The sequence below is a fragment of the Alexandromys fortis genome, unplaced genomic scaffold, assembly GCF_014885135.2.
Source record: "Alexandromys fortis isolate MF-2015 unplaced genomic scaffold, M_Fortis_MF-2015_v1.1 scaffold_3, whole genome shotgun sequence".
Classification (NCBI taxonomy): Eukaryota; Metazoa; Chordata; class Mammalia; order Rodentia; family Cricetidae; genus Alexandromys; species Alexandromys fortis.
This window is the reverse complement of record NW_026067909.1, coordinates 22936624-22964515: the sequence shown is the minus strand read 5'-3', so window position 1 is coordinate 22964515 and position 27892 is coordinate 22936624. Positions and strand designations below refer to the sequence as shown.

Genomic DNA, 27892 nt, shown 5'->3' with positions numbered 1-27892 from the left:
CAATAGCCTTTAAGACACCAGCCCTTGGGCATGGTCTCTCTTATACTAAAATGCAGCTGTAAAGCATGTCCTTTCTCTCTTGCTTCTGGCTCTTGCCTCCAGCTGCTAGACTCGGTTCCTGTTCACTGTTTGTGCAGAGGACTGTGATCTAGGACAGTGATCTGTGAGTCTCCCTTAAATAAATAACCCTTTATTATATGTAATTCTCAACTAGTGTGGGATTATTTTGTAACTTCCATCATCAACACCTTATACTCACTTTGGACTTGATATCTCGGTGTAACACACGTTTCTTGTGAATGTGATTTACTCCAAGACAAATTTGTACGAACCAGTTAAGTATCTGGGAGAAAAAAGAATACATACATACAAAGTATCTAGGGTGAAGAATTGGAGGTAAATATGATCAATATACACTGTATAAAAGTCTAAAAGAATGAATAAAACTATTTTAAAAGAAAATAGTATGCAACACCTGTAAAAATGTAATAATTAGCTGATGTCGACTCAAATTCTGAGGAATCACTTCTAGGCCTTAATTTACTAAGATATCAGAAGAGAATTACACACACATAAAAACTACACAATTCAACTACAATTCAGTATTATCTGAGGAAATTCAGAAGCCTGGTTCCCATGTTTTGCCATCCTATGTATGATCCATATTTTAATGAAATGTCCACCACATTTTTCTTCTTCTTTTCAACTGAATATAAGTTCTTTTTTTTGTGTCTTTTGGGAGGTAAGGAAGAGATAGTCTGTATCCCAGACTGGCCTCAAACTTGCTACATTTCCAAGGATGTCTTTGAACTTCTGAGCCTTTTGCCTCTGCCTCCCAAATACTGGGATTACAGGCATGCATCACCAAGCCCGGTTTATACAGCTTTGCGGATGGAACCCAAGACTTTGCAAATACCGGGCAAATGCTCCACCACTGAGCTACATGTCCATCTCTAAGTATTACTTATTCAATTTTATTTATTTATTTATTTATTAGATTCTCACTGTGTAACTTTAGAACTCCAATTAAGGAAATGCTCCCCTAAGACTGGGCTGAAGGCAGGCCTGTAGAGCATTTTTTTAATTAGTGATTGACAGGGGAGGGCTCATCCCATTGTGGGCTGGCGGTCCTGGGTTCTATAAAAAGCAGGCTGAGCAAGCCATGGGAAAGCTGCACTCTCCATGGCCTCTGCATCAGCTCCTGCCTCCAGGTTCCTGCCCTGCTTGAGTGCTGGGTAAGTCAGTTTCTTACCGTATCTTCAGGGAGCAACTTTCCTTTCTGCTGTTTAATCTTCTGCATTAGGTCCCCTCCATCACAATACTCCATCACAATATACAGATGCCCTTCAGCTAAAACACACAGGAGACTCCTTAGGAAAGTCACAGTTGTTAAGAATCAAAATCCAGGTACGAGCATATATGGGAGAATTCATATTTACCTTCAAATGACTCTTGAAAGGCAACAATATTGGGGTGCTTCATTTTAGCTAGCAGAACAGCCTCTTTCCTAGACTTCTGTGTATCAGAGAAAGACTGAAAAAAACTTTAAATAATTATAAATTCAATGCTCAGTTTTAAAATAGCCTCAAACTAATACTTTGTATAGTTTTATATGAGACTCCAATGCTCCATGCAGGTTTGTATATCTACTTTGGCTCAAGCTTTCAAAGTCTGAAACAAAATATGCAGTGATTTTTGATTATGGCTATTTTGTATGCTTGGGATGACCAAACTTGGGCTCTATTGGAACATATTTTTTTTTCCTTCACATACATAATGCAAACTAATTTTCACATACACTTGACCTGGTGATGTGGCTTAGTGGGTAGAGCCCTCCCCCAGCAGTGCTCAAGGCCCAGGGATTGATTATCACCGCCACCACCACCACCACCAAAACCAAGAATACAAATATGTTTTAAAAGTGATGCATTGGGGAAAATGCCTAGCACTCTGAGAATTTCATTAAAATATATTTCTATAAAAAATGATCAAAAAATTACTAATGCTCATAGTATGAATTTTTACACAGGACAATTATGATACACATTAACAAGCAATCCCTGGGGGGGGGGAACAAATATGTCCCCCGAGTAGGTTTCCTAGTAACCAACTGAAGCTTTGCATTTTAACCTGGTTCTCACGGCCCTCTTTTAGGCTCTTTGGCCGTCCACACTGCACCTGACTAGGTTTGGCGGATTTTCCACATTGCTGGCATACAAAACTGGAAACTGTGATCACTGAGATCAATCAGAACATTCTGACTGCTTCTCTGTTAATCTTCCTAGCCAAACAACCACATAGAATAAATACATCAAGCCTCTGTAAAGCTCACGAATAAACCGATTACATGTCTGCGGAAAGGGTAAATGACTCATTAAACCCCAAGAACTTTCTCGATATAGGTCGTATGCTGACTTTCACCATGAGCTGATTCTGTTAGCAGTTACCTTGGGAAGTCTTACTTCCTTCATGGCAAACTTCTGATTGCTGCTTTCCTGCCGAACCAGAAGAGCCCGGCCGAAGGAGCCTTGGCCGATCACGCTCAGGACCGTGTAATCGTCCATGCTGGGCGTCCGCAATAGGGTCCCACTCCCGCCTTCACCGCTGGCTCTCCCGAACTACGTTTAAAAAACAGAATCATTTAGGAATATCCTTTAAATCCTGCTGAAAAGCCATGTCTAAGAACTAATTTGCCAAAATAATGTCTTCTCAATATTTTCTCAGTAATGAAGCTAGGCAGCAATAGTGATTTTTTTTTAAAGTTTAAAATGTGTAGGTTGAGGCATTTGGGTAGTAAGGTAATGTTCTGGTGAATAATCCCCTTTCCTCAAGTTTGAAGAATGAAAAAAAATAACAAAAAGATAGATTGTATTTTAGCAGTGATTTAAATCCAATCTTGTTTCTAGAAAACAAGTCTGGCAGGGTCTTATAAGCCATCATTATGTAAATTACCAATAAAGTACAACACTTTACTTCCACAGCGATGACACTCCAATCTTTCAGATGTTAGTCACAGGAACGAGAGGGTTTTTGCTATATTTTTAAAGGTTTTTTTTTTTTTTTTTTTTTTTTTTTTAGGCCACAGTTTACTTAATATCAACCATCCCCCCTTTTTTGCTTATTCCCCTAAAATTTTTATGTATCCAGTACATTTAATTGTGAAATGTATGTTTTTATTATGGTATATTTTCTTTTAATTTTTAAATTATCATTTATCTTTGCAATTTAAACTATACAAAATAAAATTACATTGTGGTCTTGTAAGAGCTATACAATTTCGTAACTGTACCCATAACTGCGGTAGTTCACCTGTTTCAACAGGTCAGACTCTGTTCATTTCTTATCCTTAAGACCACCTCAAAATAAGGCGGCTTTATTGTGCATTTAAAATGTACAAGAAAGAGGGGGAGTTGCTAAAACACTTCTCCTCCTCCTCTTCTTTTCTTCTTCTTCTTTGTTTTTTTTTTTTTTTTTTTTAGACTGGGTTTCTCTGTAGCTTTGGAGCCTGTCCTAGAACTAGTTCTTTGTAGATCAGGTTGGCCTCGAACTCACTGAGATCCACCTGCCTCTGCCTCCCAAGTACTGGGATTAAAGGCTTGCGCCAACACTGCACTGCTAGAACTGGTTCTTGTAGATCAGGCTGGCCTTGAACTCACTGAAATCCACCTGCCTCTGCCTCCCAAGTGCTGGGATTAAAGGCGTGCGCCAACACTTTTCTTAAAAGCAACACAAAACAGAAAAACAGAATCAATTTACTTTTAAAATGCAATATTGACTCAAAGTAGCTATCGCCACTATGACAGGCCAAGAGCACCTGTGGGTGGATGGGAGCGGATGCTGCTCTGGCACACAGTGAGTTCTGAACTGACAGGAACTGACTCTTTGCCTCTGCAAACGCAACTGACTCCACTTGTGAATGCTGCCCCCTCTCCATTGCTAGGAAAGCACCCCGGGCAAATAATGCTGGGTCCCCCAAATCTCCTTTCCTTTGTCTAATTATCTTCCCACAACTTAACACTCTTTGTTCATATGAGCCCCTAGGTCCAACACTTTGCATTTATATACATGGACTAAAACCCCTCTTGGACCCTTAATCCGTTTCTTGTCAGTTTAATTTGATGAGTCCCTAAGAAGACGGAATGTTTCTCCTTCCTCTGGGTTATCCCTGCCATCACGGCCACCCACTTTCATCGTAAGCAAATGCAGGAGGCGAGACATGGAAAGAGCTCCGCCAGCTCGCACAGAATGACCACGGGAGGGGGCATGGAAGGACAACTAGAAGTGTGTTAGGCAGAGAGAAGACTGAATGATCAGGGCAGAGGGAACCGTGTGTTGTATGAGACAAAGACTCAGTTGAGCAGCTGAAATGAGGCCACAACAGGTTGGTAGGGCAGATTTATCTGTCAACCACTGTAAGCCAAATTTTGTCGATGAATTTTATCTTTAGGGTAACTAATGGTCTGTCTCTGAATGGTTTTAAAGAACGACACAGTCAGCAGTGGGGGCGCACGCCTTTAGTCCCAGCAAGCGGGAGGCAGAGGCAGGCGGACCTCTGTGAGTTCAAGGCCAGCCTGGTCTACAGAGTGAGTTTTAGGACAGCCAGAGATGCATGGAGAAACCCTGTTTCAAAAAAAAAAAAAAAAAAAACAAAAAACAAACAAAAAAGAATGACACAGTCAGATCTGCGTAGCAGAAAAATCACTCTGTTGGGTCACAGTGTTCATGGACTGGACGGAAACGGCACAAGCGTGCCAGCTCAAAGACGGGACTCTGATAGTAGAAAAGGTGAGAAAATGAGGAAATCCAACAGGGCGGTGACCATGGCGAAATAGGAAGAAAAAAAAAAAGAAAACAGCAACAGATTCATGGGGAACAAATAGGGAAGAGAAAGGGCTCTGGTGTGAACTGTATAACGTAATACTAATTCTCAGAGGGAAAGGGAAGGCCTGGGAGTCACGTGGACAGCCTTTTTGATTTTTTTTTTTTTTTTTAAAGCACAGGAGTGTGGCTGGGGTAAGGTGAAACAGAAGAGAGGAGGAAGACCTGTGCCATTTTGGACCTACTGAGCTGGAGGCGCTTAGGACTCTAAAGGGATAGTTAAACATTCTGACTTCAAAGCCTCCATACAAAGCAACAGGAATTTTAATACACATTTGCTGCACATTAACTACACAAGCAATGAAGATTGTAAGCACAGTCTTAGGAAGACTGGTGACAACCTAACCTGTTAAATGCCCTGGACCAGATGGCAGTGGGGTATGGGAGAGGACTATACTTAGAGGTGATATTTTTTTTCATCACAAGAAAAATGCTGGAATGAATTTACTGGATGTTCCATAAAGATAAACGGTGTTTTACCGTTGTATTTGTTTAAACCACAAACAAGCAGTACACCACAGATCAAACTCCGCGGGGGGGGGGGGGGGGGCCGGGACTTCCGGTCTGTAGCTGGGGTAGAAGATATACACCATGGGTTCCAGGCCAGCCAGGGGTACACGGTGAGACACTATCTCAAAACCAACCCAACAAATATACTAAGTCTTCCAGGTTGTTTTGCAGTCTACCACAGACTTATCAGAAGATTATAGCAATAAATCCTCCCTCCACATAACTTCTGTTTCCAGAAGTGAGGTAGTTGAACACACTCAGGCACAAGTCACAAGCCTATGGCACTGGGGAGGCAGAAGTTGGTCAGTCATACACAGGAGCCAATGATGGTAAGTCGGAGTTCAACCTGTTTACACAGCGAGTTCCAGGCCAGCCCGGGCTACAAAAGAGGAAGCTGTCGCCTCACACCACTACCCGAGCCCAAAAACCTACACAAAAACAACCAAGTCCTTCGGAGCTTAACTGGCCTCTGGTTTCAATTGCAGTTTTCTATTTCTGGTGCTTGAGGACTTTAACTTATAAGACTGAAAACGACTTTCCTTGGCTGAGACCACGTTTGGACTTTTAATCTCTATGTGCTTGATATCTACACTACAGCCATAAACGCAGGCCTGAATGCACTGGGTGTGGCGAAAAGTGGGTTGGTTCCTTCCCATGTTTATAACCAAATACGCGTTTAATAAAGAAAGTAAATTTTTTTTAAAAAAAAGAGAAAGCTAAAGTAATTTGCTGTTGCCCAGAAGCAGGGTCAGGGGGGTCACTGGCCAGGCGGTTTAGGCAGCAGTCCCAAGGCACACATCCTGGAGACCCACTCTCCTCTGAAAAGAACCACTCGCTGCGGCAGATGCACGAGATCTCCCGCGCGCCTGCGCGCTCCGAGACCCGCGACCCCGGCGCGCAATCTACCGCGGCGGAGCGCTGTGTGCACGTTTCCCCGTCGCCCCGCGGCGGGCGGGCGCCTACCGGTGGGTTAGGACCCCGCCGAGAGGCCCCAGCCACTGCCTCTCTCCACCGCTGCTGGACCGATGGACCGAACCGCGCTCCTCACCCACTTCCCAGCGGCGCGCGTCGCTTCATCCCCCTTTACCGGCATTGGGCGGGGCTGTGTGGGCGGCACCGAGGGCGGGGCTTGGTGGGGCGGGGGCGGAGCGTGATTCCAGTTAAGGAGCGGAGGGTAGGGATTTAGTTCCGGCCCCAGGCGCTGTTCACACAGTAGCCTGGCGGCGCTGCAGGAGCAGTTTTAAAGCTGTTGCGCCACCTTGCAGTAGAATCGTGCTAACATTTTGGGGTGGTACCAACAGTAATATGAGTTATTGCTCCAGATTAGGCGGACGGCCCACAAACACAAATTTCACAGGAACAACGCTTCTAGCATTTATTGTATGACCTTGGAAATAGTGAAACTAGAATAAGAAAATCAGGTTCCACTCTGAAATCTGTGTATTTCTTCCCCTACATAGTAAAAAGTCATTAAGATACTGGTTGTCCCGGGATGTGGAGGCACCATGTGAAGCTGCTAAAATTGGCAAGCACATTTACCCATTAAACCATCTTGCTGACCCAATGTGGGTACTTTGAAAAGTGACTGGTATGAGTACATGTTAAGACTTCAAAGACAGCAACAACACACAATATGTCAAACTATTCCTAATAATTCTAACAATGATTATATGCTACTATATTTTGGATATATTAAGTATATTATACAAATTACATCCTCCCCCAAACAGGGTTTCTCTGTGTAGCTTTCAGAGCCTATCCTGGAACTCGCTCTATAGACCAAGCTGGCCTCGAACTCACAGAGATCCGCCTGCCTCTGCCTCCCAAGTGCTAGGTAGCATGAGCCACCACCGCCTGGCACGAATTACTTCTTTTGCTCTTCAAATTCGTAGCCACTAGGATGCTGGCAACCTATTGTTTCTAACGCTGCTCTGGAAGGGTGGCAATGGGGAGAACACCCAAAGAACTGTAAGTGAAGCCAAAGAACAAGCCGCGACAGCTCCGAGAGTCAAGAGGAACGATGACCTCTGACGACCTTGGAATCCATCACTTCATCAGGCCAAGTCCTTAAACAGCACAGAGGAGAGGGGAGCGGAATCCAGATCAGGGCTCCTGAGCTTCAGCACTGTTGACATCTGGGACTCTGTTCTTCACTGAGGCTGTGGTCCGTTGTGGTCAGTATCTCTGGCCCCTGTACCCAAGCTGACAGCAGTATGCACAACTCCATCTCCCCGTCTTTTTACTTTCTGAAATAAGGTTTCACTGTGAAGACCAGACTGGCCTGGAAACCACAGATCTGCCACCTATGCTGGGGTTAAATGTGTGAACCACTACCTTGACAACCAAAATGTCTTGATTTTGAAAATGCCCGAAGAGAAGGACAGACCCAGATTCAATTACCAGGTCCCACATGGCAGCTCACAACCTATCTGTTACTCCCGTCCCAGGAGGGCCCACACCTTCTTCTGGCTTCTGCACTCGTGTGGTACACAGATATATAGCAGGCAAAACACTCATGCACATAAAAATAAATCTCAAAAAAAAAAAAAAAAACTGCCCTGTGAAAGGTGGGAGTGGTGTGAACTGGCTGTGGGGGAGACCCAAGTCTAGATGCAGAGGTTAACATCAGAGGACAAGAACAGGGGCTAGCTGGGCAGTGGTGGCGCATGCCTTTAATCCCAGCACTCGGGAGGCAGAGGCAGGCGGATCTCTGTGAGTTCGAGACCAGCCTGGTCTACAGAGCTAGTTCCAGGACAGGCTCCAAAGCCACAGAGAAACCCTGTCTCGAAAAACCAAAGAACAGGGGCTGAGCACGTGGCTCATCCACAGTACGTGCCTAGCACCTGAAGCTTTGTTCCCCAGGCTTCACCCATTTCTGAATCTGAATTATCCCTAGTAAGCTCATTTAGAATGCCTGATCCCCAGCCTCAGGCACTGTCTGGAAGGCTGGTGAGCAGGAACCTAGAGAGCCTGTGAAGGTCACACCTGCCCTCAGTTTACCCACCACAGTGTAAGCAGTACCCTCTACCCTCTGCAGCGGACAGGCTTGTTCCTCTACCGTGCCTTCCTCGGCCTGGTGGACTGCACTCTGAAACAGTCAAAATAAACTCTCCTTTGTTTCTGTCAGGCATTTCATATCTCTCTCTCTCTCTCTCTCTCTCTCTCTCTCTCTCTCTCTCTCTCTCTCTCTCTCTCACACACACACACACACACACAGAGTAAATAATGCAAATGCAAATTTAGCAGTGTATTTCAAAGGCAAAGTTTAAATCCGGTTACTGTGGCCAAAGAATTTGTTCCTGCAGTGCTAGGGATTGGATCCACGACCTTGCCCTGTTAGGGCAGTGCTCAATTGGGACCACACTCTGAACCCACATAAATGTAGTTGTTGAAATCAATGCATATTGCAGCAGACTGTAGCCCCATAGTAGGATCCTAAAGTCAGTTCCAGCATTAACTAAGTTAATCAATAAATGTCATTAGAACATTATACAGATATTTATTATAAACATATTAGATAAAAAGTCAATGTATAATATAAATTTAAATAAAGTCCATTTTCTGGTTATGTTTCATTACTGTAAGTAATTAGTGAAGTGAAGAAGCTAACCTATTTTAAAAACAATAAACAAGCTTAGGAAGTTCACTGTATTGTACGTGGGCATATGGACGGCTTCAGACCTGCATAGGAGAACCACCAAGGAATAACACAACCCTCCTGGCTCAGGAGCACTGTTTCTGCCCCGCTAGGTCAGTCTCAGAGAACAGAGGGTACAGCGCTGCGTTAGGGCGGCAAACAAAAGCATCCTCCCCCAAATCAGACAGCTGTTCCAGGGAGGACACAGAAGGGTCGTGGTCTTTTAACATGTCCGGCAATTGTGAAGTCTTCTCCTGAATGCGGCGTGAACGTCTCACCGGTGTGAGAAACTTTAGCTCTTTAAATGTGGAATTTTTAGCATGTTGCATCTTCTTCATACTGAAAAACACAAAATTATTTCACTAATTCAAAAACATGTTCAGGTGTTTATCTTACTTTTTCTCATAGTGTGCTCCTATGTGGCAGCCATGTGAGACTGTCTTAAAGAAAGGGAGAGGTGATGCAGGTTCCCAGAAGTGAGCAATCTGCATCATGTGGACACTTGAGTAGCTGTAAAAAAGCCCGACAGTCATTAATAATACAGTGATAAATGTAAACCCAAAAAAGTCTTCCTTTTGAAAATGCTTGGTGGGAAGGGCCCAGGTTCAAATTCCAGCATCACAAGACAGGCAGGCAGCTTACAACTGTCTAGTGACTCTAGTCCCAGGGGGATGAATCCACCGCCCTCTTCTGGCTTCTGTGGGTATTACATGCATGTGGTGCAAGATACATATACAGGCCCAACACCCATATTCATAAAAATAAATCCTTAAAGCAAATGTCTGGGGAAAGCTGAGGGTGGGACAGATGGCCTGCTGTGGAAAACCAGCTCATGCTTTTGCAAAGTAGCATCATGTAGGAAAAAACAAAGCCAGTACAGTAACCAAAAGGTGAACTGTCCCAATGACCTTCTACTTCTTTGGTAATTTCCTTTCTTGTTGTGTTTTGTCTGAAACAGGGTAGTCTAGGCTGGACTTCAATCCACAGCGACCTAACTGCCTCAGTCTCCCCAGTGCTGTGACTGCACACGTGAGCCACCACAGTCAGGGTGCTGGGTCTGACCCTTGGCATTAACATTCTTTATGAAAACAAATCACACTACATTTTAAACCTTTACCTTTGCAAGCATGGTGTAGAAGATACATTATATTTAATTAGGCAGCCTGCTTCAGTTTTTGAATCAGGGGTTGTAAAATCGTTGGTTGGATCCTTTGCTTCTTGGTCTTGGCTGTTCTCACAAACCTGAACGCTCCTCTGGCACTCGTTTTCCGCTCCTGGATCTCCTGGCTCTAGAGTGACACTTGTGTCTTCAGTTTTTACTTCCTGGCTATGTCCCTTGGTTTCATGTGCCTCCTCAGTATTTTCTCCTACAGGAAAATTTGAAGATTTAAACTTGAGATTTCAAAATAACAGAACCAAAGTGCATCTCCTAGTCATTACTTTTCCTATGTAGACTGCTGCCGAGGGCTTAACAAGTATTTAATATCCTTTGTGCAATACAAATTCAAGAATGAAACCATCCCATTTCTTAAGATTATGGGTCATGCATGGTACAGTTGAAGAAGAATTGACTAGTAAATTAGATAAACATTACAGTGAAGTAAGAACAAAGGGTTGTTGTCACCTATAAAAAGGAATGGTCTAGCTACTTTTACTTCTACTTGACACAGGCTAGAGTCATTTGGGAAGAGGGAATTTGCGTTGAGAAAATGCCCACCCAAGACTGGTCTGTGGACAAGCCTGTGGGGAATTTTCTTATTAATGATAGATGTGGTTGGGCCCATCCCATAGGGAATGGTGCCACCCATGGGTAGTGGTCCTGGAAAATACAAGAAAGCAGGTTAACCCTCCCAACTCTAGCGCACTTCATCTGTCCAGGTATAGCCCACTCCAGCTGGAAGAACAGAGCACACCAACCTGAGGAGAAGACTTCAGCAGCTCAGGTGGAGACCACAGCAGTCAGAAAAAGAGGCCATACTACTAGTCAGAAGAACAAAGACCCACTGCTGCACCAAAGGACAGAGACTCCCTACTAGATCAGAGGTCAGGCCAGCCACCAGAAGTCCAGGCCACAAAGACTAGAAGACCAAAGAAGAAACAGAAAGCAAGGAGTGAAACACCATCCAACAGAGACAAACTCAGAAATCAGGATCTAGCCTTATAATCATCTCAAAACCAGATTCCTCGACTCCAGTGTAAGAATGCAATCAGCAACAGCCATGGCAGTGTGTGTCACTACCGGAGCCCACCTATCCCATGACAGCAAGACAGGGTCTTTTTGTGTAACAGCCCTGGCTGGCCTTGAACTCACAGAGACCTAGTTCCAGGACAGGCTCCAAAACTACAGAGAAACCCTGTCTCAAAAAACTAAAAAAAAAAAAAAAAAGCAGGGAAGGAAACTATTCAAGACCTGAAAATCAAAATAGAAGCAATAAAGATCACAAACTGAGGGAATGCTAGAAATGGAAAATCTAGGTAAGAAAATAGGAACTATCAAAAGAATACAAGAGAAGATAGAATAGGAAGGAAGGAAGGAAGGAAGGAAGGAAGGAAGGAAGGAAGGAAGGAAGGAAGGAAGGAAAGATGAAAGCTAAAGTGATTTGCTAGTGCCCAGAAGCTGGGTCAGGGGGTCACTGGCCAGGTAGTTTAGGCAGACTACAGATGCCAGCCCAGAACTGCTATTCCCAAAACTTCCAATCACCATAGATGGAGAAAATAAGATATTTCATGGCAAAGTCAAATTTAAATATATCTATCTACAAATCTAGCCCTACAGAAGGTACTAGAAGGAAAACTCCAAACCAAGGAAGTTAACAACACCCAGGAAAACACAGGCAATAATCTCACACCAACAAAATCCAAATAAGGGACACACACATACACACACACACAAAACCACCACCATCAACAACATAATAACAGGATCAGTGGCCATTAATATCTCTCAATATCAATGGACTCAACTGACCAATAAAAAGACACAAGCTAACAGAATGGATACAGAAACAGGATCCATCCTGCTGCACACAAGAAACACACCTCAACAACAAAGACAGGCATTACCTCAGAGTAAAGGGTTGGAAAAAGATTTTCCAATCAAATAGACCTAAGAAGCAAGTTGGTGTAGCTATGCTAATATCTAACAAGATAGACTTCAAACCAAAATTAATCAAAACAGATGGAGAAGGACATTTCATACTTATCAAAGGAAAAATCCACCAAGATGATGTCTCAGTTTTGAACATCTACGCCCCAACACAAGAGCACTCACATTTGTGAACTAACAGACATTATGACAACTAAATCTAACAGAGTTCGGTAAGATCACTGCCTTTATTTCAAGCTTTGCTCTTGACTTATGAGTTCTGAACCTTAAATTAATGCTGTTGCTGTTTGAGTCTATATAATCAAGCTTCAAACAGGTAATCCTCCAGTCTCAGCCTCCGCTCACACTGGGAATATACAGGCACTGACTACTGTGCCTAGGAACAGTGTTCTGAATGAGTTTGCTTTCCTTTCTGAATATGTGTATTAATTTCTTTTACAACTTTGAAACTTTATAAATATACAAACTTTCTAGTATACAGAACAGATCACAGAACTTAACAGGGTAACAGGTCTTTAGAGATTATCTCATCAAACAGCCTCAGTTCAACAACAACAAAAAAAGGCAGTTGTGTTGGCGATTAGGTCGCAGTGTCACCAGCCCTAACGAGAGCTACTCAATTTCAAAAGTAGGTCTGTGGGAGGACATGGAGAAGACCTCACTTTAGAAAAGCTAAATAAGATAAAAGGAAAACCACATCAGTAGATTTTAGCAAAGTCACAATTCACGTGAAGGAAAACTTACCCAAATTAACTTTTTCTTGACTCTTCGTTGTTAGAATATCTATGAGTGTTTGGCGCATCTCTTCAATAGGCTTAAATTTAAAAATGTTTTTAAAAAGAAGTAAGTTTACATGGTCAAAAATAAGGTTATATAAACAGAACATATTAGACACAGTGAAAATTTTTCCAATTTTAAGATAAACATTTGTTATTAAGATTGAAAATGGTTATTTTTTCAACTTAATAGAGTAAGAAAAATGAACTTAAAGGACAGAATTTTATCATTAAAAGAAAAAAATCCCTAATTTGTAGGCCTTTGCTAACTAATAATGCTTGCTTGACAGAACAATCGATGAGCAATGGCCAGTTACTGTCTACTCAGTACCGTCTAAAAACCCTCAAAGCCAGGAGTCCTGCTTGTACCTCGTCTCACACTATTAACTTCATCTCTCAGTACCTTAAGATGGTCAACCCAGCGTATTTCACATGTTCAAATTTAACTCTGCCGGGCAGCAGCAGCTCTTCCCAAGACTGTAAAAGGAAGCCCTGGCCCCTGGTCCTAGTTTCAGAATTCAGTTCTAGAATAATCAGTTCTGTTTTCAATTTCGCGCCCAGTTTTGATCCTGGTTTCCCAGTTCTGCACCGGTGCCCGCGCTGACCTCTACACTTTCTGCCTGTAGTACATCACTGTTGCCAGCGCCATGACTACGGAATGTCCCCCGGTTCATTGTGGGAAAGGCACAGGAGGATATTTAGTGCTAAGATACTCTGTTTCATTGAGCTTATAGTTCAGCTTCTATCTATTTTCTAAAGTCTTATAACCCTGGTACACAAATGAAGTCTACAAGGTTGAAATCATGCAGAGAGTAATCCTTGCAGCCGGCACCGCTCCTCTTGCTGCACACTGAACCCTGCCTCCATCCTCTACCGCTGACCCATATCTCCAGATCCTCTTTTGGTCTTTAAACATTCACTACTACATGTAAAATCACAATCTTATCAAGTTACACTATGATGTGCTCCAAAATAACTCTGAATTGTTACACTGTGAAACCAAAGAGCGGTAAAAATCTGACCTTACCTGAGCCCCTGCCAGGACGGCCTTCTCATAGATAGAGATAATTTTTTCAATAGGACTTGTGATTGGCTCCAAACGTACAAGACATATCCAATATTTAACAAGCTTTTTGGCATCTGGAATATTACTAATCAGGTCATTCAACTTGTCTAAAATTTCTTCTTTTGGGCACCCCTAAAATACCAAGAAATAAAATATGTGAGCTACAACTATAAACCACTGATAATCTGACTATAATCAAGAGCAGTGAGCAATATAAAAAGTTGACATAGGGAGCTGAACGCACAGCACAGCAGCCAAGAGCACTTGATGATGCTCCACCTGAGAACCTGAGCTGGTTCCTAGCACCCGTGTTGGGCAGCTCACAACTGACTTAGAGCCTCCAAATTCAAGGGATCCAGCACTTTCTAGCCTCCACTGGCACCTGCTTACATGTGATACACATAAACTCATTTAAGTACATAAACATTAATAATAATGAACAAATCTTTTTAAAAATTCTAAATTATAAAATGAAGACCCTGCCTTAGAAGGCTGGAGAGACGGTGCTGAGGTTGAGAGCACTGGCTGCTCTGCCAGGGGACCTGTGTTCAGTTCCCAGCACCCACATGGTGGCTCACAGTTGTCTGTAACTCTGGTTCCAGGGCATCTGACACCCTCTTCTAGCCTCTGCAGGCACCATGCACACACAGACATTCATTCACACAGGTAAAACAGTCATTCATACTTAAAAAAAAAAAAAAAAAAAAAAAAGGACTCTACCTTCTTATTAATCAGGTTCAGGCATTCCGAAATTGTTTTGTTTACTTTCTCAGTAAATACTCTCTGTTCATCTTCTTCTGCCATGGTAGTCCAAAAGGACCCGGTTGGGTTTTTGTTCTGTCCTTGTGGTTCAGACTGATTAGCTATTAAGTTAGGAGGCCTTTTTAGCCCTTTTTCTTTGCCAGTTCTCCACTCAGTCACCCGAGCTCTACAAGCAGAAGCAGGATATAAACGTTACTTTGATTTTAGTGATGGCATCCTGCTAACTGGAGTAGGTAAATATAGTTCAAATCTGGGGATGGATGGAGAGAAGGCTCAACAGCACCTGCTGCTCTTCCAGAGAGCCCTGGTGTGATTTCCAGTACCCATGGCAGTTCACACCACTTATAACTCTAGTTCCAAGGGCTCTGACATTCTTCTGGTCTCTATGGGCACCAGGTACACACATGGTTCACAGACACACATGTATACAAAACACCCATATACAAACCAAGAAAACTTTTAAGTCTACACATAGTTCTAAACTGGTGGGACATACAATGTTTGCAGAGGTGAACTCCTGAACATAGCAAGATCAAATATATGTTCACAGAATCCAAGAATGGGAACTGGGAGATGGCTGAGAGGTTAAGAGTGCTTTTGCAGGGGACCTGGGTTTGGTTCCTCACACCAAAAGCAGGAGGCTCACAACCACCTGTAACTCCAGTTCCAGGGGATTCAATGCCCTCCCATACACATCCCTGGGAGGCCTCTCTTTTCAGGAGAGAAATGGAGGAGGAATGGGTCTGGAGGAGCGTAGAGGTGGGGAAAGGAATTGGGAGGAGTGGAGGAGGGGAAACTGCTGTCAGGATGTAATGTGTGAGAGAATAATAATAATAAATAAATAAACATTCTAAAATAAAGAACTGAAGAATGTACTGGTATCTCTCAGCTGTTATTAACATTCAGCTGAGATCACAAAGCAACCAGCAAACTACACTTAAACACACAATTTTTTGGACTTATTACTCCATACATAAAGCTGCCTGTGTGGCAGAAAATAATCAATTAAAGAAATTCCCATACATCCAAGGAAATTAATTACAAGCCAAATTCACAAGTGGTATTCTATTGAAAACTGAGAAGACGAAGTGAATTTCATCTACTTACTTTCTGTCTTCTGTGCTTTCTCTGGGCTGAACTGACCTATGGACAGCTGCTCCTGCTACTGAGTACCTGCGCTGGTCAATAGCTTTGGACTTTTCCATCAGTCTGGTATTAGACAAATTAGTCCTGGCTATACCTTCAGATGCTATGCTTCTTGACTGTGCCTTATCTCTTTTTGTGTCCTGAGGACGCGTATCGACAACAGATACAACCCGTTCTGATCGCAGCGAGTCTTTTTCAAGAGGCCCCTTTCTGACTGTAACATTGGCAAGGGTCCTGGCGGGGCCCTGTTTCCCAGTGCCCTGGGCGTGACTGTGGAGGCTTCTAATAGGTGGTCGCACAAGTGTGTTCCTCGACGTGGTGCTCGCAGACTTGGTTTTTACAAACGTGGCAGCAGCAGTCACACTTGAGGCTCTTATGCTGACTGCGTTTCCCGGTGCAGACTGAGCCTTTGAGGCCTTCGACGTGGTAGTGGGAGGCTTTTTGGTGGCTGCTGGAGTCTCTCCTTTGACATCAGCGAGCTTTCTAAATGAGTTAATCTTAGACTGCACTACCTGACCATGGTAATAGCCAAGCACTCGCTTTTTCGACACGTTAGCGTCCTGTTTGGGCTTCTCTGCAGTTGCTTGCACCTTTTTATTGTCTTTAAGGTGACACGCCTGGTCTGATGTCATAGTCTGAGCTTGGACAGCTTGAATATTATCCTTCAAGTTGTGTATTTCTGAACTGGTGACTTCATCAGCTTTTAAAGGGATGCAGTTCTTTTCAACTGTGTTGTCGATATTTTCTTTATCAGCCTATAAAGGTTAAGAGAAGTTAATATCCCAGAACTTGTTTCTTCATAAAGAGCGTAGGAAATGTCTGTGTGCTAGACACATATCTTACCATTTCGGTTTTGAGTTTCAGAACTTTCTTCCCTTCTTGGACCGGATCTTCCGCTGTCATCACTTGCTGATCTCTATTAGTTAAAAAAAAAAATTATCAGTTCTGTACAAAGGAGATTTACTGTTAGGGAAGGGAAGGTAGATTGTGTGTACAAGCTAAGCAAATGCTCTACCACTGAGCTACAGTCAAGGCCCCATTTTTTAAATCTTAAATAGAGGTGAGAAGTGAATTAATATTTGTGTAGTTAATGGAGTAAACAAGATGGGTTTAAAGTTTTAGCCCAACTATTTTTTAGCTATAGACTAGCATAGCATCTGACGATCCTTTAGCAAAATGATACCAACTGTGCATAAAATCAAGATAGGAAATATTGTCAACTAGACATTCCAGTAATTCTAAAACAGATTCACAAATTCAGAGTACACTAAAATGTGGAAAAACATATTATTTGGTAGAACTGACAAAAGCTGATATTTTAAAACAAATGAAACTTAATTCCTAACAACATCAGAATAAGATTATCATCCCCAAACTCTGCTTTTTTATTGGATGAAGTCCACCTACGTGGAGAGTCACCTGCTGTTCTCCAAGTCATGGATTCAAATATCAGTCACACCTAAAAGATTCTCCTCTTCTGTTTTGTTTTTGTTTTTTGAGATAGGGTTTCTCTGTGTAGCCCTGACTGTCCTGGAACTCACACACAACTCACACAGAGCTAGCTCTGCCTCTCAGTGCTGGGATTAAAGGCGTGTGCTACTACGCCTGCCTTAAAAGATTCTTTTACTGCAGCACCTAGGCTACTGTTTGACCAAACAACTAGGCACTGTAGTCTAAAAGATGCATGAAACTACCCCCTACTGCTGCAGTGGTACCAACTTATGATCTGTACCTGGGTACAGAAGGAATTCAAGTTTGAGGCTAAGGTGTTTAGAATGCAGACCTTCAAACCCAAACACTGACTTTTACAGCACAGCATAGCTTCTATGTCCGTATCTCTGTGCATATACATACACTTAGCTTTCTCTTGGACCAGTGAGATGGCCCAGCAGATGCAGCTGTTTGTCTCCAAGCCCAACTACCTCAATTTGATTTAGAGGCACACACGCCTGAAGATTACTGTGACCTGCATGTGTACTGCATCTTGCATGCACCTGCACAAGTGGATGAGCAAGTGAATACACACACAGAAAAAAAATTAAGGGTGGAAGGGAAGAAGGGAGGAACGAAAGGGAGTGGGAGTATATAGACCAATAAAAACAAAATAAACAAATAAATAAATGAAAAGGAACTTAATTGTTCCCCTTTAAGAGTTTGAACACACATAGAAAATGATGATCCAGTGCATCACCCACATAAAGTAGCCATAGGCACAAACTGAGATGTCTGAAGTGGTAATATACACCAGATCTCCTCAAGTCTTGTTACCAAAGGAGAAAGTTAAATGCCGTAGTGCTTTCCCTGTGTGGTGCTTTTGGTGGCAAGCATTCTACTACTGCAATACACTTCCATTCCTCTTAATGCTTTTAAATACCACATGTTGAAATAGTATCCGGAATCTTAACTGAATTAGGTGCTATTAAAATTCATTTTGTTTTTTTAAAGTTAAATATGGTTAGTAGGAAAGTAAAAATTAGAAACGTGGTACATGTTAGGTTCTTGGTGGACAACTCTAATGTAATTCTCCAGAACTGAATTAAACTTGACCTCACCTGGATATCTGATTTTCTTGTTTGTATGGAAGCATTGTTTTTCGTATTAACAGATATTCCTTGAGTTTTTGTTTTCTTTGTTCTAAAGAGGAAGGAGTAACAAAGTCAACTTTAGTTAAAACATCAAATATGGTTGAGTAAAAGGTTATTTTACTTGGAAAATTGAGACAGTATTGTTTGTACTGATGGGAAAGTAATTCAGATGAACAGAACAGATGTTATAAAGGAGGCCCTAATGCACTGGCTTAGGAGACATTAAATCACACAAAGCAGAATTTAGTGAAGCCAGCACTGCCCCCACAAACACCCCACAGGTAAGTGAGGCTAACCAGGCAGGTTAGAGGTAAGATTTAAGCTGCCAGGATGGACTGACCAGCCTTTTGGCTCTAGTCCCATAACAAAGGACAGTCCTCTAACAGCTGCTCAAGGTGGGCACAGTAGGGTCACAACCACTAAGTCCCCTGCGCTCTTATCAGTAAAAACATAGTTCTGCCAGATGGCAGGATGACCCTAGCTAAGAGCTATTTGAAAGGAACAACACTGATGTAGTTAAGAAATACTTCTGGCCATATCTTTGCTGTGTCAGAGATATTCCCATCTGCCTGAGTGACCAGACCTGCAGGCTCCTGTCTGTTTAAACTGCTCAGAGTGTAACCTGGAGCCAGGACCCAAAGCAGACTGAAGGATGACGGCATACGTAAAGTGCACGAGCCTAAAGTGCAGATAAGCCAGCGGTCCTCCACCTGTGGGTTGTGACCCCTTTGGGGAGTCCAATGATCCTTTCACAGGGGTCACCTAAGACTGTCAGAAAATACAGACATTTATATTATGATTAATAACAGTAGTAAAATTACAGTTATGAAGCAGGGATGAAAATAATTTTATGGCTGGGGGTCACCACAATATGAATAACTGTATTAAGGGTCACAGCATTAGGAAGGTTGACAATCACTGATGTAAGCAGCTGAAATTTTCTCTTCAAGGCCGGTTCTTCTTTGGGTGTTAGCCAAAAGCCAGACAAGTGCTGTCAAAGAGCTTTTCCTCCATCGCTCCCTAGTGTGCAGAGTGATTCCTCACAAGGAAGGCTTGTTATCTCTCTAACAAATATGGAGGTCCCCGGGGACATGGCCTCCTTCACCAGCCCCTTGTGCTGCTGGAAAGGCTGCTCAAATGGCTGGGGGAGTCCTGGAAGAGGAGGAGTGCTCCCCAACACATGTCTAGCACTTCCTCTGAAGGGCGCTCCAGACTCTCCAGTCTGCTGCTCACTGGTCCACACTCAGTCAACAGGACTCCTGCAGGACAAGGACGGAGGCCACCACTGGCCTTCGCTCTCAACCAGGCCCCACACTGTGGGGTAAGGAGGGCACAGAACAAGTTTTCTAGAAAAGCTGACAGACAGGTTTTCCATTAAGAAAAACACAATGGCGGGAGCTAGGCCGTGGTGCGAGCCTTTAATCCCAGGGCTAGGAGGCAGAGGCAGGGGTCTCTAAATTCAAGGCCAACCTAGTCTACAATTCCAGGACAGGTTCCAAAGCTACCTGGAGAAACCCTGTCTGAAAAAAAAACAAACAAAAACAAAGAGGGGCTGTTGTAACCTTGGGATGAACACGGGAGCCCACGTTCATTTTTTTGTCCTGCTTTGACTTAGAAAAAAAATATACTAGGGCTCCTTCCATAGGCAGAAGGAGTTTGTAATCCTATTCAGAACAAGCAAATGGTTCTGGCGTCTCTAGCAGGTCATGAGTGGCCGTATAGTCCCCACTGAGTGGGCTCCCTGCATGAGTCCCCTACTTTCCTGCCACCGGGGAGACCAGGGCCCACGCCAGAGTGGTCACCAGGTGCACAGCTATTTTCTCTGGGCCGGAGGGACCTGGAGACAAGGTATGCTGAGTCCACACGCTTGTTCTTCCCGGAGTCTTTCTGTTCTGGGGTTCCCTTGCCTTACACTGTGGAAGAAGTCACTGTGCGCTTGAGAATAGGTAAGAGGTAAACTAGTTCCAATAGGGGCTCCTATTGTTATCTCACAGTATAAAGATGCCCATAATAAAAACAGCGAATGGAAAACTATACAAGGGAGGGCTAGAGACCCACTGTCTAAAATCTTTCAGTAGTAACTCCAGCAGCACAGATTTAACAGGGCTCCCACAGCTAAATTGTTAGATGATATAAACATGAATTTAAAGATCCACATGCTAATAAGTCAAGGTCTCCCAGCATCCTTCAGTCTCTACCTGTTACGGGGTATGGCTGGCATACCCTAACCTCTCCAGTTCAGGGGCTGGGCTGCTCTTCCCTATATAATCCAAATATTATGGTTACCCTTTCTCTCTAGTACCTCTGGCCTCCTGGCTGCTGCCCCCAGCTCCCTTCTCTCCCTTCTCCCTCCTCTCCTCAGCTCAGCCTGTCCATATCCACTCCGCACTCCCCCAACATCCTGGCTTCTGACTATGCTCTTTCCCACGTGCCTACAATCAGCTTCCTCCTCCACCTCACCCAGGAGCAGTCAGCGAGTCCTTTCCTTTCCTTTCTCTTTCTTTTTTCATTCAGTTTGCCTGGACACTTACAGGGCCTGATGGTGCACCAGGCTGTTCACAGGTGCACTGATTTAGTGCATTACCCTGTGTGTGATTTCATTCAGCTTCTTTATTAAGATGATGCTGCCGGGCGGTGGTGGCGCACTCCTTTAATCCCAGCACTGAGAGGCAGAGGCAGGCGGATCTCTGTGAGTTCGAGACCAGCCTGGTCTACAAGAGCTAGTTCCAGGACAGGCTCCAAAAGCTACAGAGAAACCCTGTCTTGAAAAACCAAAAATCAGTGACCAGTCACTTTACAAGTGATTACATGGCTGGGTGGGAGGTGCACACCTTTGGTCCCAGCACTGCAGAGGCAGAGACAGGTAGAGAGCTCTGTGGGTTCCAGGACAGCCAGGGTTACGTTGGGACACCCTGTCTCAAAATAAAATAAAATAAAAGGTAAAAAAGTAACAAATGTTCTGCATGCGCCCAGAATTGTGTTTGTAGTCACACTAAGTACAAATGTTAATTCATTTACAGAAATAAGATGAGCTGGGGAGACCAATTTACACATCCCAGCACAATCTTCTGTGTGTGCTGCCAAAGGCAATCCCTAAATCAGGCCACTAAAAACAAGTTTAAAAGCGAACTTAAAATTCGTTTAATATAAAGTACTCCTCAAAATCAGGTACATTTAAAAAAAAACAACTAATTATGGAGAATTAAATGCCCGAGTGAAATGGGTCAGGTTTACAATACACTTACACGGCAGGCTCAGGTCGTGGTGACCACCGGCCATAAAATTATCCCATTGCTGTTTCATAACTAACCTTACCACTCTTATGAATCATAATGTAAATATCTGATATGTCACCCCAAAGGGGTCACGACCCACAGGTTGGGAGTCGCTGGTTTAGGCCTTTGGACCTGGAACTCTGAACTCCTGGAGTCAGTTTCCCGCCTCTCTGTAGACTGTGATGGAACCACCTCCGTTAGAGATGGCTACTCTCTCAGGTGGTGAAAACAGACCCTACGACACAGAATTTTAAACTGGAGCTTTACAAAAGAATTTTAATAGTTCCATCTGGGGAATGACGACCCAATTTGTTCAGAAAAGAATAACACTGGTACACTTAAATAATTCTGGAATTATCTTTGCTGTGTCAATCTCCGGCCTCCCCAAGTGGACAGATGTACAGTCTCCTGTCTCTGGTTACACTGTTCAAAGTGTAACCTGGCGCTGGGACAGCAAAAGTCATGGAAGGATGACAGCGTGTGTAAAATGCGCTAGTCTAAAGTAATTTCAATATATTAAATTGTCTAGTCAAGGCTGGCTCTTCCTTGGGCACTAGCCAGAATAAAACAAATGCCACTATAGAGCACCTTAACTAGTCATAAGTGTGTGGAGTGACTCCTCCCTGGGAAAATAAATTATTTTTATATAATAGGAAATTTCTCAACTTAGAAAAATGATCCCATTCATCAGAAATTACCATAAAAGGTGCTGTCACAAGGTTACTATTGTTGTGATTAAACACTGAAAAGCAACTTGGGGAAGAAAGAATTCGTTTTATTAACAATTCCATAGAACAATTCATCCTCAAAAGCAGTAATGGGCAGGAATTTGGAGGCCAAGGAGGAAAGCTGCTTACTGGCTTGCTTTGCCAGCATTTTCACAGCGCCCAAGACCAACAACTGCCCAGGGGTGGCTCCGCCCACAATGGGCCGGGCCCTCCCCCATCAATCACCTAAGAAAGAAGCAATTAAGAAGATACCCGGGGCGTGGTTGCGCACGCTTCTATCTCCTTAAGTTAGAGACCGGCCTGCTCTACCTACGGAGCAGTTCCAGGGCAGGCTCCAAAGAACAGGCTACACAGGGAAACCCTATCTCGGACTCTGCCCTCCCCTCCAAAAAAAAAAAAAAAAAAAAAAAAAAAAAAAAGGAGAGAGAGAGACGGATAGATAGATTTAAGGGGGGGGAGGGCGGACTGGAGAGATGGTTCAGCGGTTAAGCTGCTCTTCCAGAGGACCCGGGTTCAATTCCCAGCACCCACGTGCCAGCTCACACTGTCACACTGTAATTCCTGTTCCAGGGGATCCGACACCCTCACACAGACATACATGCCGGCTAAAATCTAATCAATCAATCAAGAAAGAAGAGAGAGAGTAGATGCAATACAGACCTGCCTACAGCCTGATTTTATGGACGCATTTCTCAATGTAGGTTCTCTCCTCTCTCTCTGAGGATTCTAGTTTGTGTCTAGCATAGAGAAACCTAGCCAGCCTGACGTTCACAACTGCTCTGAGTAAGAACACATTCTCTGCAGTCCAGAAGTACCAGACAGACGGACAGACACTGCCGACAGACAGATAACCGCGTTTCCCAGGGAACATCACTTCGAACACGGTTTCAGAAAGCCAGTCTACAAAAAACAACTGCAGAGATGAGGTACCAGTCTCCAAGTTTCTGACCAACTTACAGAGCTAAGTTGGGTGAGGAAACGCTTTCCGTGTTACTGCCGCAGACCCATTCAACTCCAGTTTTCCAAAAGGTCCAGGACGTCCGCCAACAGCCCCAGCCTCGCCGGCGCTCAGAGCAAGAGAACCCGCGCGCAGGCGCAGTCGGGGTCCATGCGGCCCCGCCCCCCCACCCCCACCCCGGACCACCGCGCTAAAACCGCTGCCCGGCAGCTTGCACCGAGACGCGGGGTAGGCTCTCCGGAGGACGTGAGGCGCCGCCGCTCACCTCTGAAGGCCGGCTGGTCTCTCTTGGTCGGGGGCAGCTGCAGGTCCCGGGGCACCGGCAAGGTGTTCCTCCCAGACCGGCCTGGGAAGCGTTTCCTGGACTCTGCCATCTCTTAATGTGCGCGCCTCGGCGCCGGCGTGGATTGAACGGACCAATGAGCGAGGAGGGGGCGGGGCCTGGACGAGGGGCGGGGCCGTCCCGGAGTCTGTAGGGTTGGCAGTCTGGCGAGAATTTTCAAAAAATCAAACGATGCTCTTCCAGCTGGATGGACGACGGAGGCGGAGCGGGCTCGTTGAATCCTCAGGATCTAACAGGACTAGGGTGGACAAGTCAGGACAAGTCTTCAGACACAGCCAGATGGCTGCTGGCTGCTGGTGCTCTCACCGAGGACGCAGCTGGAAACTTCCCTGAGGAGTACATATTCACAAATGCTCTCTCGAACTGCCTAACTCAAGTGGGTTGTGACTCCATCTCTCAGGCGGGATGAGCTCAGATGTTAGGTGTCCGTGTTTGCACAGCTTGCAAACAAAATCTTAAAATGAAATCTACCTTTGAGCCGTTACTATTTAATTGAAAGTCTTGCAATGTATTGGCCTAGAACTTTCATCTTCCTTGGCCTCCTGAGTGCGTGTGAACAAGGAGAAAGGAAGAAAAAAAAGGCTGTAACTCTCTGTTCCTCTGAGGCAGTATATAATCTCCTGTGAAGATAAACTAACGCTTGTTGGACAGTTTTCTCTATGTTTGTTTATTTTGGTGTCTTGCTATAATCTTTCACTCCCGTCGTGTAAACATGTCACCTATATAAAACCCAGACAGTCGAGCAACGGCGGTTCACATCTGTAATCCCAACCCTCAGGAAGATGACGTGTGTGAAATATCTTCCCAGAAAGAGGCTACATCTTCAAAACTGGAACTCTTTATTGTGGAGAGGTTAGAATGATGCGGGTCCAGGGCCCAGCTACAATCAATCTTGGGTTATCTTTAGATAGCTATACCAGCTCCACTCCAGACGTTAAGACAACCGACACCATGTTAGAGGCCTTGTTTTATTTGAGGGAGAATGCTGTCTTCCTATTACTCGGGCCAGAGGGTCTCCCCAGCTAGCTCTCAGCTGTGGTCAACTTTTCTCCTATTTTCTCTGTTTTCCCCCCTCAGACATTTTATTAGTGCATTTTTTATTTGTTTGTTTGTTGTTGTTGTTGTTGTTTTTCGAGACAGGGTTTCTCTGTAGCTTTGAAGCCTGTCCTGGAACTAGCTCTTGTAGACCAGGCTGGCCTCACAGAGATCCACCTGCCTCTGCCCCTCAAGTACTGGGATTAAAGGCTTGTGCCACCACTGCCCGGCTATTTATTTATTTATTCAGTGCTAGTAACTGAACTCAGAGACTTTTTCAAGTGCTCTTCCATTGAGCGACAGCCCTGGCGCTTCTGTAGCTTTCCTTTCCTTTGGAAATACCCTGTTTGAGTGCAGCTTTACCAACTTTGGGAGAAGCAAGAGCTGAGCAGCTTTAAAGACACCACTGCTATTTACACACTCACCACAATATGGCTGCTGTTTACACACTCACCACAATATGGCTGCTGTTTACACACTCACCACAATATGGCTGCTGTTTACACACTCACCACAATATGGCTGCTATTTACACACTCACCACAGTATGGCTGCTATTTACACGCTCACCACAATATGGCTGATTGCTCAAGTTCCATTGGTCCGATAGCTAGTCTTGGTTGTCAACTAGACTATGACTTGGTTGTCAACTTGACTATGTCTTGGTTGTCAACTTGACTATGTCTGGAGTCAGCTAAACCCTAAGCAGCTGGGCATGTAAGAAGGATTACTCCACAGCACTGTGAAACTCACCTTAATAGCTTTTTTAAAAAGTGTCTGTGGTTAAAACAAACCCAAAACAAAAGAAAAACCATGGAGATTTCAATACACCGAGATAGTAAGAAAGCCTTGAGACTGCTATTTCCCAACATGGCAGTTTCTCCTTAATTTTCAGATATGCCCACTCCAAGAACAGAGTTTCTTTTTTTCTTTTCTTTTATGAGATTTTAACAAGACCACATCATTCTCCGTTCCCTCTACTCCTTCCAAACTCTCCCATCCACCCCTCCTTGCTCTCATTCCGACATGCCAAAGTGGATGGGGGAAAGCCCACAGGGCTCAATGTTACACAAAGAGCAGCTTGTTTTTAAATACACACACACACACACACACACACACACACAGCCATTCCACAGTGTTGGGAGGCAAGACAGATTCTTTTCTAAAAGGTCAAAGAAGACTTCTTTCAGAACAGGTCACCATCAACACAGCTGGCTATAAACTGTACACATATAATGTGGTTGATCAGCTTCTCCTGCAGGTGTGTGAAACAGGTACTGTGCTTGTGGGAGGGCAGGGTGGGTCGGTCCTAAGGACAGAAGGAGGACAGCTGGGAAACAAACGAGATAGAGAGAGCCACAGTGATGACATGGCAGAGAACTGGCGAGGTTGTGAGATCCTCAAAGGGATCTCACTAAATTCAGAAAGTAGGCGGCTCCTGGCACAAACGTTCAATGGAGAGAAACGACAGAAACTAAATGAACAGCTACAGTATGCACTCAGATCAACAACTGTGTTGTTCTAAAGATTAACACGAGATGTAAAGGACCTAGAGAAGGAAAGACAACTGTGGAAGAGTCCCAAGTGGACAAGATGTTGTCAAGAGTTATAAGACCGCGATGATTGAGACGGTATGACACAAAGACAAACAAGGGAACAGGAACACAACAATTTCAGAGCTATAACCAGGCTAGCTGACCGATTGATGTTTACAGTTTCCAAAAACAACCGTTCATAAACAGTCGTGGTAACTGAATTTTAACATGTGCACACTGCAAACTTTGATCTTTACCTCAACTTTACATTAGACAAGGACTGACAGCCTCAAGATGAAACATACACCTAGTATAAGAAAGAAAACTGTAAAACAGAAGAAGATACAGAAAAGTGCTGTTTGGCAAAAATTTCTTTTTTAAAAAATATTTTTTTATTTGCATGGATACTTTACTTACAAGTATATCTGTTGCATCAAATGCATGTTTGGTGCCCTCAAAGGCCAGAAGGAGGCTTTGAATCCCCTGGAAATGGGGTTACAGACAGTTGTGAGTGCCTTGTGGGTGTTGGGAATTGAACCTGGGTTCTTTGGAAGAGCAGTCAGTGATTTTAGCTGCTGTCCAGCTCAAAATACTTAAGTAGAAACTTAGCAACCATAGAAGGGTTAAAAAAGGAGAAATTCTTCCTTCCCTTCCCTTCCCTTCTCTTCCCTTCCCTTCCCTTCCCTTCCCTTCTCTCCCCCTCCTTTCCCCTCCCCTCTCTTCCCTTCCCTTCTCTTCCCTTTCCTTCCTTTCCTCCTTTTTTCCTTCCTTCCTTGTTCCTGTGTGGTATTTTGTTGTTGCTGCTGCTTGTTTGTTTTTAGGGTCTTACTACGGAGCCCAGGCTTACCTGGAGCACTCCNGTGTGGGACTGCAGTGAAACTGCATTTCCTATACACAACAAGGACAGTTGCACATAGGAGCTGACAGCAGCTGTAATTGCATGCACAAGATCTATATAAATTCAAGGAGAACACAATCCCAACAGGGATGGAGGAGGAGATGAGAAGTCCCACCTTTAGCTGAGGAACTATTGGCAATTGATAGCTGCGCAGAGGCTGGGAGAGAGAGAGAGAGAGAGAGAGAGAGAGAGAGAGAGAGAGAGAGAGAGAGAGAAAGTTAGTTTACATTGGACAGAATAATTAAAACCTTCTGCTCTATCTGGGTAACAGGCATGGATCTCAGCACAGACCTTCAGCTAGGCAAAACGCCCAGACACACTGAAGGTTAAAGACCTAAAAGTCTCAGGAGGGCGGAGAAACTCCAGGCAGGAAAGTTGACCTGAAGCACCAGTGGGCTGTCAGGATGCAGGAAGCCTAGGATAAGATCAGCAATCACTGAGACTGCAGGGGAACTGACTTGCAGATGGACTCTTGCATCCCGGAAGTTCCCCTTTCCAGCCCCATAAAACGCCAACCCCCAACCCCACCCCGCACTACGTGTCCAGTCTCCAGTCCCTAGGAGGGACTGGTGTCCTTCATTGTCCTTATTAAACGATAATCTGCGTGGGGTTGGTTTATGTTTTATTTTCAATGTCACCTTCATTAATATTGAT

The 27892-nt window shown here is 44.1% G+C and overlaps 2 protein-coding genes across 8 annotated transcripts in view; both read right to left on the bottom strand.

The window, feature by feature from the left end:
- Nek3 (NIMA related kinase 3) overlaps nucleotides 1-6482 on the bottom strand; it is a 16484-nt gene extending 10002 nt beyond the window's left edge. For 4 of the 6 annotated variants that reach the window (XM_050137763.1, XM_050137762.1, XM_050137760.1 and 1 more), the window contains exons 1-5: nucleotides 6352-6482; nucleotides 2448-2618; nucleotides 1440-1533; nucleotides 1253-1350; nucleotides 260-343 (exon numbers count right to left, since the gene is read on the bottom strand). In XM_050137763.1, the coding sequence (XP_049993720.1) occupies nucleotides 260-343; nucleotides 1253-1350; nucleotides 1440-1533; nucleotides 2448-2564 (393 nt within the window). In that variant the 5' untranslated portion in view covers nucleotides 2565-2618; nucleotides 6352-6482. Of the gene's footprint in view, nucleotides 1-259; nucleotides 344-1252; nucleotides 1371-1439; nucleotides 1544-2447; nucleotides 2619-6351 lie in introns of those variants that run through there. The other 2 variants (XM_050137761.1, XM_050137764.1) reach the window with 2 other exon arrangements.
- A 2380-nt stretch (nucleotides 6483-8862) lies between these two features.
- On the bottom strand, nucleotides 8863-23845 carry Ckap2 (cytoskeleton associated protein 2). 2 transcript variants are annotated; one of them, XM_050137840.1, is made up of 9 exons: nucleotides 23693-23845; nucleotides 18434-18515; nucleotides 16725-16797; nucleotides 15843-16636; nucleotides 14694-14901; nucleotides 13935-14105; nucleotides 12876-12945; nucleotides 10143-10392; nucleotides 8863-9364 (listed from the first exon to the last, which is right to left on the bottom strand). In XM_050137840.1, the coding sequence occupies exons 1-9, from the start codon at nucleotides 23799-23801 to the stop codon at nucleotides 9112-9114; spliced, it is 2010 nt and encodes a 669-aa protein (XP_049993797.1). In that variant the 5' UTR covers nucleotides 23802-23845; the 3' UTR covers nucleotides 8863-9111. The 2 variants fall into 2 exon arrangements, with proteins under 2 accessions (XP_049993797.1, XP_049993798.1); XM_050137841.1 differs by lacking the exon at nucleotides 23693-23845 and adding an exon at nucleotides 23427-23570.
- Nucleotides 23846-27892: the final 4047 nt, after the last annotated feature.

Coding starts and splice junctions, on each gene's coding strand:
- Ckap2 (XM_050137840.1), bottom strand. CDS start 23,801: ATGGCAGAGTCCAGGAAACGCTTCCCAGGCCGGTCTGGGAGGAACACC. Junction 14,106..14,693: donor TGAACCTGATTAATAAGAAG/GTAGAGTCCTTT, acceptor TTGGTATTTTAG/GGGTGCCCAAAAGAAGAAAT. Junction 12,946..13,934: donor CCGTCCTGGCAGGGGCTCAG/GTAAGGTCAGAT, acceptor TTTAAATTTAAG/CCTATTGAAGAGATGCGCCA.